General features: G+C 28.8%; 1 protein-coding gene across 3 annotated transcripts in view; it reads right to left on the bottom strand.

Moving 5' to 3' along the window:
- The window catches only part of Orc1 (origin recognition complex subunit 1), a 156,213-nt gene that overhangs the window by 16,086 nt on the left and 119,581 nt on the right, over positions 1-20,546 (bottom strand). For all 3 annotated transcript variants that reach the window (XR_015040249.1, XM_085813248.1, XM_085813249.1), the window contains 3 exons: positions 18,874-19,045; positions 14,916-15,173; positions 320-439 (listed from right to left, as the gene is read on the bottom strand). Coding sequence is in view for 2 of the 3 variants with exons in the window: in XM_085813248.1 (XP_085669374.1) it covers positions 320-439; positions 14,916-15,173; positions 18,874-19,045 (550 nt within the window). In the remaining variant the exon portion in view is untranslated. The remainder of the gene's footprint in view (positions 1-319; positions 440-14,915; positions 15,174-18,873; positions 19,046-20,546) is intronic.

The raw sequence follows: 20,546 nt of genomic DNA, 5'->3' as shown, positions 1-20,546 counted from the left end.
TTCATTTGTGGAAAAAGTCCACAGTGTCTATTATGATTTGTTACAAGAGAAAAACAAAACTCCACACACTAATAACAACAAGCAGAAGCCATAAACATGACCCTTGAATTTCAAAACTATGCACATTCCACCATTCATGGGTTGCCAGATAAATACATTTATGTAAAATTCCAGGTTGTCCACTTTGGCAACATAGCCTACTGATTCTACTCAGGGTTGGATAGGTAATTGGAGAATACCAAAGAATGCTTAAAAGATTAAAACACTTATCAAAAGTGAAAAAATCAAAACAAGTATAGACATAATATACAGTACTTACTTTACGTGCAACTAATTGAACAGCATCAGGATCAAAAGCCTGAAGTTCTTGGATACGGCTCATAATTATTTCTTGTAACTGCTTGAAAGTATACGGTTGAAATGTTTTTCTAGTCAGACCCTATGAAAGATTATCAAACTTCAAATTATCTAGCAAATATTTTACTGTGATCTCAACTTTTCCTCTACAATTTTAAAATTTACATAGCTTGTTTCATATTACAACTACCATTAACACAAATTAAATATAAAAACATTTTATTAAATTTTCCATTTTCTTGTTTTTAAAATAGCGAAATTTAGAACTCTGCATTGATTTTTAATATGCAACACACTTGCTTTCTTGTAAATCTAACTTATGAACTACACACTTTTATAAACTTGAATTTTTAGATATGAAAAGTTAATGGCATTTTCTTTTATAAAATTTTGATTTTAAAAACTTAATTAAGGTTCCAGTGAACTTGTAATATCAAGAGTTCATTAAATATTTATTAAATTCCTAACCTACTACTTATCTATTACTACAAAATTAAGCCCACCAGTGAATGAGTAGTTACAACCACTGAAGACTACTGGTAGTACGATATGGTTTGCCTTTGGACCTAGGCAAACAGGCTGGCTGCATGGTCCATTTTCACAGTTTTCTGCATGTGTAATATGAATATGAGCCACTTTCTCTCAAAAAGTTCTCCATGAATGCATTCTTTCTCTTAAACCTCCTATCATACAAATGGACCTCGTGGTTTCACCATATACAAAATAACCTCACATGGCCTGTTACAAAATTAAAACTTACTGTGCACAGAAATGAAAAAAATTCTCTACTGTATTTTACACCTGAAAAAAATATACAGTAATTCAAAATGATATGCAGCATTTTAACCTGCTAGAATAAAGTCAGTTATAAACAAACACTAACCAGAACAAATTTAAAAGAGAAAAGGCAACTCAAATATTTTTATTTTATGATTTAAGTGTTCAATATGACCTCCTTGAGTCAACACAGAAAATGTCCAGATGATAGTCCATTTTTTCCCACAGTTGCTTGAGCATGTCTGGTGTTACTAAGTTCAGAGCAATACTATGCGTGTCCATAGTCATACCAAGTTGTGTGAAAGTGGTGACACATCCACTTGGGGTGTCACACGGAGTCATATCCAATGACCTGGAGTACCAAGGAAACATCATTTTGTTATTTGTATCGAACAATTAGGAATTAAATTGTTGAGGAATTCATGCCCTTCCAGCTTTCAGTGTGGAAATACACCATCCTGCTGAGAGATGAAATTATTCAAGTCTTCTTGTAATTGCAGGAAAAGCCAGATCTGTAACATATCAAGATATGAGTTGCTTTTCACTGTGTTTTCCCCCCAAAAGATTGATCCATATAATTTGGTCTCCAAAGCTACACAAAATACATTCATTTCAGTTGAATCTCATTCATGCTCCCCAGTACATTGAGGGTTTTCTACCCCCTAGATTCCCACACTGTGCTAGTTAACTGATATAAAACATTGCCTCATCATTGATTACAAGGTAGGAAAAATACATTCTCATGTTCACATTTGTTATACATGTTCATGTAAAACTCCATTCATTGGCGTGTCTCTATGAAGGAAGCTTGAGTCATCTGCAATCTGCAAGATTTCGTTTGTAATCGTTTTCTCAAGATGTACCATAACATTGTCTGTGGAAGTCCCAGTTCATAACTTGCTTCATTAATTGATTTCTTGGGCCGTATAGAAATATTGTTCTTGTCTTTTCTACATTCTTGCTACTAACATGTGGCCTTCCAGTGCTTTGCATTTACAGACAGCCTGTTTCTTCAAATTGGTGATACCACTTTCGAATGCTTTTATCAATTAGACTACCTTTTCCAAAACATCTACGAAATGCACATTAAACCAAAAGATTTTACATACTGCAAGACACAAAATTACTTCTCTTCATGAGAGGCCATTTTTCTTTCTAGCAATCACAGCACCATCACATCTTCCATGCTCAATAACAGATCACGAATAAAAAGAAAATATTTGAGTTTTCCTTCCTTTAAAACCCATTCTGGCATGTCTACGTCTAAAAATGAATTTACTATAGTATCTTTTAAAATACCATGCATCATTTTGAATAAGACTGTACTACACACGTAAAAAACTGTATTTTGCTTGTATGCAACTCTTAATCCTGGTTATTTAACTCTATATAATGTGTTGTTTTTGTTAATGTTTTATCCACTCAAAACACAGCCAGCAAGAAAATGTTGTCATTATTTTTAAATAAATGAGTAAAAAACTTGTAAGAGTTCATAACTTCTTCAGTTAGAAAAATACTGAATGGACCTTTAAAAAAAAAAAAAATTTTTTTTTTAATCACTACCATTTTCCTTACATTAAGTATTAGTTTTAATTCTCCCTAAAATAAAAATCACTTTATTCTTCAAATTATTAAATGTTACTTCCAGTTTTAAAAAAGAAATTACACTAAAAAACTAACAAATAGCACATGAAATAAAAATATTTTTTTTTCTAAGTATGGGGTGCTGAAACATTAAACAATAAAACATGTTCATTATGCAGGCAGCATGCATTCGTAAATTACACAAGAAAAATACGTGCAATTTACGAATGGCCTTTCGTATAAAAAACGTTCAAGTTGAACGTAAAAATATCATAAAAAGTGTTTAGTGGCAATTACTATTTATTTATGTATATTTTTAATTTTTACGTTATACTATACATAAATTTTACGTAAAATTTAGGTATATTTACGCGAGAGACTGCTGTTCATTCACAACTTTTACGTATAATATACGTAAATTTCAGGGATTTACGTATATTTATCGCATATACATAAATCTCAATTTTTTGCTTCACGTATGCGTACATATTTAGTAAAAATTTACGTAAATTTCTCCGATTTTTTACTGTATATAAATGTATATATTAGGTAAAAATTAAGGTAGATATTCCCCATATTTTACGGTACAAAAACGTATATATTTGATAGAAATTAACGTATATATTTCCCGTATTTTACGGTACAAAAACGTATATATTTGATAGTAATTGACCTAAATCTTCCCTATGCTTTCTTTGCATATGCGAATGACTGGTAAAAATTTAATCCGATGTCTTCTCCACTTTACTGTGTATAAATGCACATTTTTCGGTAAAAAATTTGCATAAATCTCCAGTTACCTTTTCACTGCATTTTTCATAAAATATACTTATTTCAATCTCATATTTTTTATATAAATCTATGCAAAAACTTTCTGCATGCTATGATTAAAAGGTAAAATGTCATTTTTATATCAAATTCTTACATATCTGCCTTTTAGTTATGTACAGCAATATGGAATATATATAACTGGAAAATTTAAATGCACTAGTAAATGCAAAAAAAAAAAAAAAAAAAAAAAAAATTCTATTCAAAAATTACATAACACTTAAAGGCTGAAAATCACTTTTAATATTTCATTTCAAAGCGACTACAAAATATGTAATAAATTTCGTAAACATCAATTCTATGTTTTAAATCAATTAATGCTATCATTCATTTACATTTTTGTTTACTAAATTCATTTCATAAATTTAAATTTAGTAAACAACTGTAGCAAACAGTTGTTTACTAAATAACACTTTAAATAAATTATTTGCTTTTCCGAAGGACATTTTCTTATGCTATTTAAATGAACGATAGCATTAATTGATTTAAAACACAGAACTCAGGTTTACAAAATTTATTGCATATTTTGTAGTCACTTTGAAATGAAATATTAAAAGTTATTTTCAGCCTTTAAGTGTTATGTAATTTTTGAATAGAAATTTTCTTTTTTTTTTTTTTTTTTTTTTTCCCCATTTAAATTTTCCAGTTATATATATATTCCATATTGCTGTACATACCTAAAAGGTGTAAATGTAAAAATTTGATATCAAATTAACATTTTATCATAATATGCAGAACATTTTTGCATAGATTTATATAAAAAATATGAGATTAAATTAAGCACATTTTAGGGAAAATGCAGTAAATAGGTAATTTGAGATTTATGCAAATTTTTTACCAAAAATGTGCGCTTATACACATTAAAGAGGAGAAGACAACGGACTAAATTTTTACCAAAGTCATTCGCATATGCAAAGAAAACACAGGAAGATTTAGGTCAATTATTAACAAATATATAAGTTTTTGTACCGTAAAATACGGGGAATACCTATGTTAATTTCTATCTAAAGTACAATATAGTTAATTACCAAATTCAGTAAACATCATACATTTAGATTATTTGAATGAGTGTGTTAAATTTTAAAATTGTTAAATATAGACCAGGAAATTGTAGAAAACTTACCTTTTCCAATAGTTACAAAGTTGACTTATTTTCCTTGAAGATGAATGTTTAATGTCACAAATATTGTATTCATATCTTCAGATAATACACAAATATATACATATTTATTTATTAAAATTAAGTTTATCCAAAACATGTTAACGAAAATATTAATTTGCATGTAAGTTAATCAAGTAACTTCTGTTTTAATTACAGACATAATTATGATATGTAAAAATTTTACATTTATCAGTCAATCTTGCAATGTATTGTAATCTATTATTGTTGTCTTTCTCAGTTTAAAATCTTATAAATATATTAGATCAGTACTAAAAGTTCAGCTCTACAAAAGAAATGCTTTATCGAAGCATTTTTAAAAAGTTCCCTTTTACAATGTAACTGTTAACTTCATAAATACGTTCATAAAATTATGCAAATTCAAAATTACCTAAGTATGTTCTTTATTTTATCTTACATACCAGATAAAGTTTTAAAAAGTTAATTTGTTTAGGAATATTGAATTTTTTAATATTTATCTCATGTGACTTTTTCTATAACATCATTATAAATGTACATGTTGATGTGGACATACCAAATATTTTTTTTTCATCAAATAGCTTTATGGTATTAAATGATTTAAAAGGAGGCAACTGGAGAAAAGAAAGCAATTAGAAGTTGGCTAATTTTTGATTAATTTGGTGTCAAATGTTATGCATTTTAGATTATGCTCATATGATGACATTGAGTTATTTAAATTATAAAATTATTATGAACATATCCCACATAAATTAACAAGTATAAAATTTCAAGTTGTTTGAAGTATTATGAACTGTAATACTTGCAAAAGAAATACACATGAAATTAATTTAAGAATTAGGTTTATTTTACAGGTATTCGAAAACTGCAATTACTGTTAAACAATAAAAACTAACATTAAATCTGAAGAGCATAATTTTTTCAATAATAAAACTCAACATAGATTTCATTCAGCTTCGCCATATTTGTTCTATAGTTCACTGTCTTTAATATCCTGCTCGATTTTTGTAAAAGTGAATTCTTTGTCACGCAATGTTTTGAGAACAGCTCCTAAACAAGAAAAAGAAAAATTTGTAATAATTTCACACTTCAGATGTTTTCAGTTTTTAAATATAATTGAAGTATTAAAAGATGCATATAAAATGCACTGAGTATTTCATATTTAAAAATTTACATTTCAGTAATTAAAAATTTAAGTTCATACTATCACACAGTAAACTTCAATTATATACCTTACACAATGCCTATAATTTCAAGTAAAAAATACCTAAAGATTTGTTTAGAACTGCAAGGTTAAGAAAGTCTTTAATGGCTATGTTTGTATTTAAGTACACAAGAAAAAACTTAATTTTGTATTAATTATATAGCATTAGCCTTTCCAATTTTACTCCTACATATAGTAAAGAATATTTGCTTTCTTACAGATATCTTTTTCTTAAATAAAGAGTAAGCAGAAAACTAATCACAACACTATATACATATAACAGAATACTTCATAAACATATACATGTCATTAACATATGTATATGCATTGACAGGCTATTTTACACATTTCAATAAACCAATACACAATTAAAAGTATTATCAGTAAATTCCTCCAAAATCAGAACACAAATCTTTAATTATGATAACAATGGCATCTCAGTTTGCAATATAAAATATTTCAAGTCTACATTCATGTGCATTCTAAGCAAACAGAAAGCTGAATAACAATAAAATTATAAATACCATAAAAAAGTTAAAAGCCACGTAAAATGATAGCAAGACTAAATGAAGTCTTCCTTCAAAAATCAATTTAAATTCAAAATTTTGCCTTCCTATTTAACATCCCAAAATAGGGTTACTGCTTTCACTAACTAAATTTCCTGTCTTGGCAAAATAAAAATTGTCACTTCTGTTGCAAGAAATATTTGCTGCAAACTTTGTATGCAAATAATCCAGTGAAAAAAATTTAATTGTGGCTTGAATATTTTCTTTATTAAATAAATGAAAAATTCCCAAGTAATATTAATTTATGATCCACATGAAGCTTTTTACCTCTACCATATCATGCAGCTATTTTAAAATATATACTCTCATATAAAAGCCACAGAATTTTTTTACCAATATTAATATGGTATAAATCATTAATAAATCTTCTAAAAACAGCCCAAAATATTCTGAATTTGATACCCAAAACATAATTCTACATAACTGTTAATGTATGCATTTGCTTGCACATACTTAAAATTAATTATACACATGAAAACTTAACATAACATATTAACTTTAATAAATTCTTAATTAGCAGGATGACTCAATTAAGGCAAAATATGAAAGAAATCTACCTGATGGAATAGTTGTAAAAGATATATTTAAAAAAGCTAATACTGTTTACCTTACACATGGCAGAAATTGAGTAAACTGTATGCAGCTGGATTATTTATTAGGAATAGAAGTTAGATCAAAGTACCAGTTCTGGAAGGCTTTAACCATTTGGGTGAAAAGAAGCATCTCAATTTAAAAAAGAATAAAAGCTAATAAATTTTATAACTTTTACAATCTAGTACAAATATTAGACACATAAACAACACTAAATGCCATTATTTACTTGCATATTTTCCTTCTTTGTGTACTTTACTCCTTAATTTTTCAGGATATGATTTAGAAACAGAGTTATGGTAAAAGTGTGTACTGGTAAAAAAAAATATTGCTGAAACTGAAAAGTCCTTTGAATTATATACTATAGTGCAAAGAGGGATGGAATATGTGACTAAATATGATAAATCAGATTACAATAACATTAAACAAATAACATGAAAAACTGAAAAAAGAAATTTTATTTGAAATTATTTTTTAACTCATGGAAAGACAGACAGTATTTCCAACTTATTAAATTCAATTACATCTTACCTTTGTCAAACCAATATTGGTACTTTTCCATTTTGCCAGCGCAAGTGATAAAGTCACCCAAAATGGTACAACCGATGCCAAACAGAATATCCTCGCTGGTAACCTTTTACGTTTCATTTTCAAAACACATCGCAGCTATTTCTATCAGACTGAATGTTTCTTTCAATACTGGGATACAATGACATAGAATTTTTACCAGATAGTTCAATTTTATGTCCTAAGGCCATTTGCGGTAATTAAATCAATTAGGATGCAATCACACGCTCACCCAAAAATATAGAAAAGGCAAAATCAAGGGTTAAATTTATCAATTCTAATGAGAATGCACTAGCAAAGTAAAGCACTGCAGTTTTATATAACTTCTGAGTAAGCTATTCGTACGAATTGAAATAATTCCTGCATTTAAACTTGTATTCCAAATTAAGATTTCACTTGAAATTAATGTAGATAATTACTGAGAGAATTAGGGTAGTTTAACATGAGATGAGATCACTTGGGGTCATATGATATGAAATGACGAATCAGAATGTTGTACCATGAAAGCATAGTAAATTCTTAAATTAATCTCTTTTTACAAATACAAATTAATGTCTTTCTACAAATTTATTGTCTTTATTTATTATCATTTTACAAAATTTTAAACGATATTAAAATGTTTATGCCTTTAAAATAAAAATTTCTTAGAACTAACATTTGTTAACATTTTTTATGTGTATACTGTGTGTTATCGCCAATAAAGTCTGCTTGGCAAGATTTGCGCCGGCGAAACGGAAAAGTACCCTGATATTTTGAATTTTTTTTATAATTTTCATAAATTTACTATTTTAGGGAGGCTCGGTAGCACAGTGGCTAGTGCATCACGCAGCAGCACCAGAGGTCTGGCATTTGATTCCCAGGCTGGGCAAGGTTGAAACGGCCTTTCATCCCTTAAGTGGGTTGATAAAATTAGTACCAAGTTCCATTGGGGACTTAAAACCGGGGAGCCTGCAACAAGATGACTTATGCACAAACACCACAGAGCTCACCATCTAGAAAATAGATATCAAGGCCATGGCTCTCTAAGGGCTGTTTGTGCCATCCAGTTTAGTTTTAAGTTTTACTATTTTAGTAACATAAAAACACATCTGTAACAGGTTTGGTTTAGGTTTATTTGATTACTGCAAAGCACAATAGGGCTATTTGCCTAAGGTGAGGAATGCCTTCATGAAGGACTTTCTAAGGGAAACTGGCTCGTATACATGTTACACATGGGAAAACCACGGAAACGGCCATGCAGCCAGACCATTCGAGGGATTCGAACATCGAACCGAACTACCAGTGTTCAGCGACTTTACCGCTGGGCCGTTGGCGAGCCTTCTATTACACAGGACCTGTGTGTGCAGGATCACCTTCGAAATTAAGAGATTTGTATTTAAAATCAGTGCTAAACTAAAGCTGCTTTCTTGCCTAATTTTATACTATTGAAAATACCGGTAATTGTCAAAATTATTCGTATTAAATATGTGTAAGATTATTAATGAGCTGCCAAATCGCAGTTAACCATCTAATATACTACATTCAATGTTATCATTTTTCTTTTTGAATGTCAGGTTTTCATTATTTCTGCCAATATATCTGTAACAGGACATAAAGATTGAGTTAATGTAGAAGAGAAAATTACCTTGCAACATATCCAATACGATTTAGTGGCAGTACTTCATTCTCTAGGAAAAAACATTTTAAATTATCATACTTAAACAAAAAAATTCATATTTGTTACAGCAAAACATCATTAGCACAATAAACCAGAGTTGAATGCAAATCTAGTTTAACTAGATTCTTGAAAACTAGTTTATTACTTTCAATTTAATTTAAAAATAATAAAAAATAAGGTATGTATTATGACTACCTAGATATCTCGCCTAAACTGGCAATCCTTGTAGGTTATACAGGTTAACTCTAGCATAGTTATAGAGGGCACTAAGATAGAGAGTATTAATCCCACACTAGGGACTCTTAACATTTGGTGGGAACAGTTTGAAAAGTGAAACGGATATTTATAGTGAACCAACGCAAAACAAAAACAATAGTCCTTTAGGGACAAAGCCCCTTTGGACTAATAAATAAATTAACAGCTTTTAGCTATTTTTTCTTCTTGTAAAAAATCGACATACAGAATATTTTTAGAAAATAACAGAACTTTAAGCATGCATTTTCTACATATTTAACACAATAATTCATTCTAACTCTGTTGCAATACTGGCAAAGGAACTCCTCTGTTATTAGGATGGGATTCAGAAATATACAATGAAACCTCGAGATAGGAGGAAAGTATGAGCAAAATACGAGCATTCACTCGAGTAACGAGCAATGAGCCAGGCTGTCGGTATGGGTGCCGCCATTTTCCTATCCAGCTCAACTCGGGGAATCCCCTCGTCAGATCACTCAGTGTTCTTATATATACGTGTTTGTGTACTTGCAAGTTAATTGTTTTGACATTTAACATGAAAATAATTATTTCAAGATGCCTCGCAAGAAGATTGTTGCCTTAGATAGTGCTGCAAAGAAAAATAAGGAGGCCATGGCTGTCGATATCAAGAAAGAAATCATAGATAAACATAAGCATGGTGAGGGAATTGGCGAAGACTTGCGGCCTTTCAACATCGAAAATCTACACTATTCTGAAGAAGCAGAAAGAAATTAAGAAACTTCATTTAGCCAAAGGAATGCTGGAATGAATTAAACTCATATCTCGAGGTTCCACTGTAGATATGTAAGTGATACTTACGTATTATCGCAACCAGGTTGGCGCGATTTGTAAGTTTGAGTAAAAAAGTATGAATAGAAAGAAAATGTACATTTATTAATTACAGATAATTTTTAATACAGTTTTTTATGTTATTTTGTTTTAAAATATAAAATAGCAATTAAACCCTTCCATTTTCGAATTTGAATAAGTTGCAGAATTATTTTTTTGGTGAAAATCTTTTGGCTATTGCTTTTAGCACTGATTGAAAACCGTCTTCGCCATTAACAGCTTGAGCTTGGCGCCATATAAATTCGATAAGGTATGAGTCAAGATGATGACGGGCTGTTTTATAAGTACGTTCGTTCGGTATAATTCCATATCCCTGCAACAATTCAACAGCATCTTTTTCACTCACAGGCAGATCCCAAATACCCATAGTTAAAGTATTTCAGGGCATTCAATCTAACCAGTAAGAAAAATAATTTCTTTACGAAAAACTACGTATAACACGTAGGGTTGTCGTAAGTAGGGTCGCCAAATTTGGCGATTTATGCGAATTTTGGCCTGGTTGCGTTAATATGTAAGTACCATGTAAGCATGTGTATATGCATGTATGCAGTTGAGTATACACATACATACATAAAGAATATACACATGCACACACGAGCACCTACATTTAAAAATGCATGCATATAGACACACATTTCTGAATCTGGTCCTGTTAACAGAAGAATACTTACATGAATCATAGGATTTACATTAATAAGTTATTAGAATTCTTAAATGCAGAGAATTTACATTAATCAGTTTTATTAGAATTCTTAAATGCAGAGAATTTCATCTCCACTATCCGAAAATTCAGATTCATTTCCAGCTGAAACTATATCAGGACAATCTCATTTATATTATTTCCTTCTAACAAAACTGAACATTTTTAAAACCTTTTCTATTCAATGGAAAACTAATGCTACATTAAACATATATTTTCTAAATCTGAAAATTTTAAGTTAGCTTAAAAACTGTAATCATTCTTAAAAAAGTTTGATTTATGCAGATGTTAGATCAATAAAATTACTTTCCTGTGAAAAAGTAATATGGCGTTGAACAACATGATTTTACACATCAAGATATACTGAGTGAAAATTCCTGAAATGTTTTATTTCTTGGTATCTCACTATGCAAGAATTGTATAACTAAGACTACCTCCCTTTTTAAAAAAAAAAAAAATGTTTAGTAAATACTATGAAGAAAACTGGCTACATTATTTACAGTTCATAATTAATAGAAAATAAATCATTTCTTAGCTTATCAGAATTTATTTTTATCACATTCATAAACAGTACTAATTTAAACAAACATACCATTATGATTTCAATAAATATGAAATAGAAAATCCAAATCTTCGTCTTTGATGGTCTAGTAGATTGGACGTCTCGTTTACTACACTTCAGCAGGGTGCCGACTCCCCAGACTGTAATATATATATATATTTAATTTACAAGGGAAAAAGCAACAAAAATATAAACAATTTCTTGGTTTTATATAAGCATTTCTGCACATTTACAATTTTCATTTTTTTAACTATCTAGTTCTATCAAAATACATGATTTAGTAAAATATAATTCAAATAATTTAAGGTATTTTAGATCAAATACTAACTTTTCAATAAATTTTTTCATGCAAGTCTAATAATCAACATAACTATCAAGTTTTGACTTCGAAAATTATTTTAGAGAAACCTGAAGCTGCAGTAAATAGTAATAAATTTATTCAAAACTGAAAGTAAAGCATTCTTACTTTATTTTCTTTCTTTAACTATGGCAGATCTTTTAAAACAACAAAATCAAACAAACAAAAAAGAAATGCATTCATGAAAGGACTTAGGACTTACTTATTATTCATGAAAGGATATATTTCAGTAATTACAAGTACATGAAAATTCAGTATATATAAAATAAAATGAACAAAGATTTGGAACAAAGTACCTGTGTTTCTATCACATAAAATTTCCTGTGTTAATAGCACAATATCTTTGAGTTAAAGATTACATATTAAAGCAAATTTATAAAAGTAAATTCAAAAATAACAAATTAAATTATTTTTAGAGAAAACACTAAGCAAATAAAAAATTTTGAATTTCATAAATAAATGAAAGTTACATGCTTTTTTTTTTTGGCATAAAATAGATAATATTTCCAGAACAGATTTCTGAACGATTAGTCATGTTAATATTGCCTTTCTTTTTCCATTAAAAGTTATTTCCTGCTTAATTACAGTATGCTTTAAGATAAATATTAAAACGTTTGAGTAAAAATAATATAACTATAAAAAGGTGAGACACATACAAACAGGAGTGACACAAACAGTAAGAAACAGACTAGTGCAAAATTTTTTCAATTTATTGATTTGGTATTCTATGTCATTAACAGTACCAAATCCTGAAAATGAATCATTAGGCACGTACACAAAAGAACAACACATGGAAAATCACATTTCCTACACAGACGCTATTTATAAAATTTTATATAGGTGAAGAAAGTACGAGAATTAAACACTGAAAATATAAAATATTCACTTACTTTCTTCAAATAATTAGTAACATCGATGGATTCAGTCACAAACGCCAATCCACGAACAAACAGTATTCTTTGCGAATTTACCATTCTTTTCGACCGCCATTGCAGACTTCACAAATATCCCACCACAACCGGAAGTAGAAAGTGTCTGCTTTGCCATTGGTCAGTGAACAAGAATTGCAACGCTTTTTTTTTTTTCTTTATAATTGAACATATTAAAAAAGCCTCTAAATTAGCCTATGAAATAAACTTACTTTTGCATTATATAAATTTATATTCACAGCATCTCTGTATTAAGGTAATAATTCAATTTTTCTGCGAAAAATAGAAATGTCTGTGTATGAGCATGCTCAGTGTATAATCGTAAATCTGGTTAATTTTTATAATAAGTTAGCGTACAATTAACTATGTAAATTTTGAATTCATTTAACTGGACCCTTGTTTTTATTCTGTAGATCTCCATATTAAGAATGTCTTTAACTGTTTCAGGAAAAATATAAAATATGATATAATTATTTATTTACATTATTTATTTATTTTTTCCTCATATAAAAATTATTAAAATCGCTATATCATTTTTCCAGTACCTTAAACAAAATTAAAAAATGTTAGCTTCATGTGATTTTTATAACAAAGATTAAAGGAACTGAAATATATGCAAAATATCAGGATTCAGCTTGCAATTTCGTAGAGTTATTATTGTTATTATTAAATAAAAATATTAGTATATCTTTGATTATAATTAATGATACTTTGGTCTACATTAAACTATTGTTCAAGAAGTTAAACATTTTCAAGCATCTTCTGCTCTATTTATTATTCTATTGCTCGACATGAAAAATTTGCTAGTCTTATTTTAATTTAATTGCCCACATTTGCTAAATAAAATAAGGCGAGTATTGTACCAAACTCAGTAAGTACACAAATTTAATATACAGCTTATTCCAGTTAAATACGTAATAGGATTTTCATAAAAGAAATTAAATTGTGTAAATTAATGTAAGTGTTGATATGAATAAAAATAACAAATTTGATATAAGAAAATAAATAAGTTATTTTGAAGATCTTTAAATTAAGAAAATATAATTTTTTGCAAAAATGCACGTAAAGATTTAGCTCACATGTTAAAATTTATAGAAAAATTTTAGCCTTATATATGAATACCTCTTTTTTCCTGGTCATGGAAAAGGAAAACAAAGTGAAATGCCAAAAATGCACTAAATATTTTGAATTAATAAACTTCATTTTCAATCTTTTAAGACTTCGTATAATATCCGTAAAAGTGACGAATGAAATATACCATTAAGGCAGTAGTTTCTTTCAGAATATTCGGATTCGTATAATATGCGTAAAAGTGACGAATAAAATATATCATTATGGCGGTAGTTTTTTTAGTACATTCAGATTCATATAATTTTCGTAAAAATAACGTGTGGAAAATAACGATAAAGAGTTAACAGTAACTTCAGCCTTTTTCATTCGTATAAATTTCGTAAAAGTAATGTGCAAAAAATACCATACCCTTATTTCACCAAAATTTATACGTATATTTTTGGAGACGTGCTGCCTGCGTAGATCCCATTTTTTAAGATGGAAACGTGTTAGAATGATAGTGTATCCACAGATTGAGAACAGCTTTTTTTCTTGATAAAAATATTAATTTCACATAATTTCATTAGTAAATAATGCAAATATGCTGTATATTATTATTTCTATTAACTTGTTGCAAAATTTATTAAAAATGTTCTTGAAGCGTGTCAAGAAGTTAATTAAATGGTGAATTTTCGTTGATATGTCAATATTTGGTGAAGTTTAGGACCAAAATTAAATTTTTCAGAGCTTTGAATTTCATTAATTGGTCCCTGTAGCTAAGGTTTGAGAACTGAACTTTTTGAGTTAATTAGAAAAGTGAAACTATTATTTCAATTTTATTGTCACTTTTATCTTACAAGTACAAATTTCATAAAGAAATATGCTATAATTAACTGTTAAGAAATAATGCAATAAAAATGTTAAATATGCAAAAAAAACTTACCAATCTACTTGAAATACGATTCATCATCAAGCGTTCTGGAAGGTCCATAGTATTTGCAATTGCAAGAACAATCAGCTTTGAATTCTTTTTAGAAGGCCAATCAAATATATTATACATCACAGTTTGTTTCCTCGTCCATAAACGATCCAGTTCATCCACTAACAAAACAACAGCATCTTTCTTAGGCCCTTTTTCTGTGAAACGCTTCTCTAACAAATTAGCAGCTTGTTGAGGAGCTATAGTTTCTCCTGTGAGAGACTATAAATTTAAACACTGTTACTATGAGTTTAATTTCAGTTCATTTGTATGCGCTTACATTATAATAATCTGATTACATTGCATTTAAATTAATTCTAAAGAAAAATTATAAAAAACTGTTGTGCTACTGAATTTATTGAGTGCCTAAGGAAACACCAGTTAGTAATGAAATATGTCATAAATATGTCATAAATAAGTAGCTCGACACATCAATTTCTAATTGCAGACTGCTATCTTTAACGAAAGGAATAAAGGGTTAAAAAAACAGCATGGACTTTTAAATTTATCAAACAGACTCTTTTTTTTTTTTTTCCCACATTTGCTGTACTGAATTGTTTGGGTAATATACAAATGGTCCATAACAGTTCTTGTGGAGCGAGCCTTTGTGTTTTAATTCATTTGCTACAAACATGCACTTCTAGTTATAAAAATGTTTAAAATGCACGAAATATTCATACTGTAATATTTTTTATTTAAAAAATCAATTTTATAAAATTATGAACTCTACTTTTTCTTATGGCCCTCTGGTCTCTAAAGGTATACATAGTAAGAGTTTATACTAATTCTAAAAACTAAAACCATAAAAAGTTTGATTTCTTTATTACTAAAAAAAATTGACTAAGACATCTAATTTCAAATTTTGGGATGTTTTAAGATTTTTCAGTGCAAAAAAACAACCTTTATAGCTCTCCTTGAGGAGTCAGTTAAAAAATAAATTAGGATAATTTGAGGTTAAGCTTTTTTTCAAAAAAATAAATAAATAAAATAAAATTACTACTGTATAACATCTTTAATTTATAATTTTGTTATGTTAGAAGTATTTTCATGCAAGTAACTTGTTATTAAAATATATTAACATATTCCCTGCCACCAATGTGCTGGTGCATCAGAATGATGCCACTTCGCATGCAAGTGATGCTCTGGGACAGTGACCGACTACTGTATGGCATACAGGTTTTATTTTTAGTGTGGGCCTGAAAGCTGAACAAAGACATTGTTTAGACAGGTTAATGAAGCATTATTATTTTTTAAGTATGCGGTTTTTTAAATTTCATGTTTGAATTTTTTTATGTGCATTTTAAAAAAATGGCAGAGAATACAAGGCAGGACCTTACAGCTCAAGAAAAAGAAAATAAATAAAAAATTGACTGATGCTGAAATATTAGAATTATTATTAAAGAGTCCTGATTACCAGAGCCCAGAAGATGAAAATTACAGGTACTAAACTACGAAAATGTGATTCAGTAGGAAGATAGTGTCAGGGAGTAATGATCAGGAAATGGAAAGATAAATGCAAAGTCTGTTATACTTCTACGGAGTATAAAAATGAAATGATTGAGATTTCAAATAAAAGAAACAAAATAAAACAGAAACCTTTGTCAATAATTTCCTATATACTGTTCATTAATAATTCTCTATAGTGTCGATTGGCAAGATTAAATGCTGTCATTTTATCTCTGTGAGAGAAAAGCTCTACGCTGGTATAGAAAATCGTTCTTTCACGTTATTTTGCAAATGTAATCAATTCACATGACCTTTATAATAAATATTCTGGAAGTGAAACATCACTTTACAACCATCAATTGAACATTTTAAAATCACTTGTGCCATCAATGAAGGAACAACAAGATGAGTCCACAGAATATGAAACATACTGCTGAGAAAAGAGAACTTGGAGCAGTTAAACAAAAATACAGCAAAAAAAGCAAAACAAAAATGACTATCACAACAAACACAGAAACACTGTGACTGCACACACAGACTACAGTATTGCTTGAATTGCTGTGAAATATACTATAAATAATATGTAGTAATGCAGTACTATTTTCTATACAAATGACATTTTGTTTACAATAAGTTTATAAGTTTTGTACACTTTTCATGCTTTACTATAGATTGATTATGCATTGTATATAATTTGCTACATTTTACATCTTTAGAGCTGATCATCTGAGGTGTAGGTATATGTGTATTTTTTATAATTTATATTTTGCTTCAACATTTTGAAATAGTAGAAATAATTCAACAATGCCAATACCTATATTTTCTGCTTGTTATTTAAAAAAAAGTCCATATTTTTTCATAAATATGACTTTTTACTGCCCAATTATACATTTTATTTCTTTCAAACTGCACCTTTATGCAATATACAGTCAAAAGTCGTTAATCCGGAATGATCTATAATCTGGACCTCAAAGCTACAAACTTTCTGTGCATGCGTCAATGCATCTTGCGTTCACGCATGCGCATAATACGTTTACACATGCGTGTTTAATGTATAAGGTATAACCTAAGCTAAAATTATATAATTATCTATTTCAGTTAATGTTGCAGATTGCGTTGTTCCTTAATCTTCGAATTGGATCCGGCTTATTATTTTTTGCAGATTGTTAGAGCAATTTTATAAAAGTAAGCTTGAATTTCCGATACTGGAGCTACCAAAGGATCTACAAAGCAAAAGTACGTTTCGATGTCCATCAAACAAAAAAGTGGAATTGCTGCAACAAATGGATAAAGGCATATCCTTTATTTCTCTAACCATTCCGAAATCTGTTTATCAATTTCATGCTGCTCTGTAAGGGGGGACGTCGCGGCGCGCAATGAACTGGAAGTTGATCTGTCAGCACTATCCTTATCTTCAGGGCAGATGTTTTTATTTTATTCAGCTTATAATTCCTTACTAAACGTAGTATTTCATCTTGATGCATTCCGTCTTTGATACGATTTAAATCAAATTCCTCGTCATTATAAATATCACGAGTACACATCAAATAGTTTTCTGGTTGCAATTTTCTAATTTTGACTATGCGTAATGTATGCTTTACGCATGCGCGCGTTGAAAAAAATGTTTACTACAGTAAACAAATAAATATTAAGCTTTTTTTTTTTTTTTTTTAATTTTGATACCCTTTAGATCATAATTGCTCTTTTATTTCATAAATTACGGTTTCATATTTTTAATTTTATAATTTCTGCATGCCATTATACCAGATTTAAACTGATGATCTATAATCCCGAAAAATCGATAATCCGGAATCACCGACAAGTCTGTATTAAAGTCCCGACAAGTCTGTATTAAAGACTTTTGACTGTATCAATAATTTCTTTCAATATCGATCAGACAGCAGAATAATTATCAGTGGCACACAGATGATAGGCTGAACTTGACTGCCAATGACGCTCTAGACCTAAATATGAAAACATTTTCCTATTTTTCTGGTTTTACTAGTAATGTATAAGGAAGATTTTTAACCATTAAAACACTATTGTAATCTGGCTCCTAAGAATGGAAATACTATTTTCACTAGCAGGAAATGTGTTATTAATATTTATATGCAGTTTCATTACTTTAGGTTTAAAAATAAATTATTATTATGATAAAAAAGTAATAAACAAAATTACTAGAAATATTTAATTTATACAAATATTGTTATAAGTTGCCTACATACCAATACTTGAAGCTGCCACTATTTTCTAGTTCTGTCCATAAATAATTAGAAAGCTTTTTTTTTTCAACTATATAGCTAATATTACTACTTTAATTATATTAGCTATTAATATTACTTTACTGTTTACATATTCTTAGAAACAAAAAATTTTATAACAGATCAGAAAGAACAGAAAAAAAAAAAAAAAGCCAGAGAATCTGTGCTTATCTAATAAAATCTGTGTTCATAATAAAATCACTGTAGGATAATACCTTAAATATTTGTACATAGCATTGATATGGATCTGTCAGCCACATTCCATTTACTTCTACAAATGAAAATAGAGGAACTTCACCAGATTCTTTCTCTTCTTCTAAGTTTCTGATCACTTCATGAACAGTTGCTGTTTTCCCTGTTCCCGGTACACCTGATATATACATGCATCTACATGTAATAAAAACTTTTTAGTGATACTGTCTATGCGAATCACAAACTAAAAAAGGTTTATATACAAAGAACACTCACATTCACTAACTGCATTACATGCTATAAGTAGTGTATGAAAATTCCATTATGGATCAAGACACTTTAAAACTTATTCTCTTCCCCTTTTTTTATTTCATGTACTGACCTATGATTATGTATTTTTTTTAACTTATAAATTAACAACAAAAACTATATATATATATATATATAAAGTGCTCGTACTTTAGAAATGAGTATCACATTACATATCATGTATTACTATATGCAAATTTCATTATGATTTTACTATATGCAAATTTCATTATGATTTTACTATATGCAAATTTCATTATGATTCTAGATATGTTTAAATTTTATGCATGCTTCATTTTTAATATTCTGTTACTGATCTCTTGACTATTTTTATTTCTGAGAAGAAGGAAAATTTATAGTTATTTTATGGACTTAATAAATATTTGATACTATTCCATTAGAGCAGTGTCAGTTAAAAATGTGCCAATTTTTCTGAGCCAACAATTGTTGCCAAATATAAAATTAAGAAATAATAATAGAGTTCAAAAGATTATAAAAAGTTAGTTCTGCAAAAAGTATTTTTTTTAATTTCATCATTAAAGAAAGTAAATTTTTCTTTTAGTTTTTTTAAGCTACAATATTCTACAATGAATAAAAAATAACAAAACAAAACGAAATTCAATCTAAACAGGTGGCATAAAATTACAAACATCATTATTCAATATCATAGAAAAAATTTCAGTTTTTGAATATAACCGATGCCACATGAATACTATCAAATATAATGATAAGCAGTGCCCCACTGACTTTAATTTCTGAATGGCAGTCATTAATGTTATAGCATAACAATCAGGAATGGTGACCAGAAAACATTCTTTGCTTTCCCGGCACAAACCACTGAATACCCATTGTTCCAGAAGAACACATCCATTGTTGTTTTTACTTCCTTGTACGAAATAAAAAGGAAGCATTGTAATCACAAAAAGTTTCAGGCAGCATATTTCAACGAAAATATCCATTTTGACCGCTTTTGAATGCAATTTAACGATATTTTTGCGCGATATCTGTATGTAAGGACAGAATAAAAGATTCTTTTTCTCAAAAAAAAAAAAAAAATTATAAAACTGCTTTAAAATGAATTCTGAAGAGAATTTTTTGTGGCGTCTGTACATATGTACATATCTCGCGTAACTCAAAAATGACTAGCCTCTCAGAATGTTGAAATTTTGTACATAGGACTACTATAACATGTAGATGTGCACCTCGTATTTTTGTTGCAATCGGCCGCACCAAACATATATAAATATATTTATATATATATCCACTCTGTTACCCAGCTCAGTGATCTCAGTTTCTTTACTCTTATATGTTTGTAAATTGTATATTTTTTGCTTTAAAATGATTGAATTATATTGTTCTTATTTTCTGGTTAAGGTTTTTATGCCTT

Source organism: Stegodyphus dumicola, chromosome 3 (genome assembly GCF_044657685.1).
Source record: "Stegodyphus dumicola isolate Sdum_Otavi_A_Nest chromosome 3, ASM4465768v1".
Classification (NCBI taxonomy): Eukaryota; Metazoa; Arthropoda; class Arachnida; order Araneae; family Eresidae; genus Stegodyphus; species Stegodyphus dumicola.
Note: the sequence above shows the minus strand (reverse complement) of the source record. Positions and strands in the feature narration are given on the sequence as shown.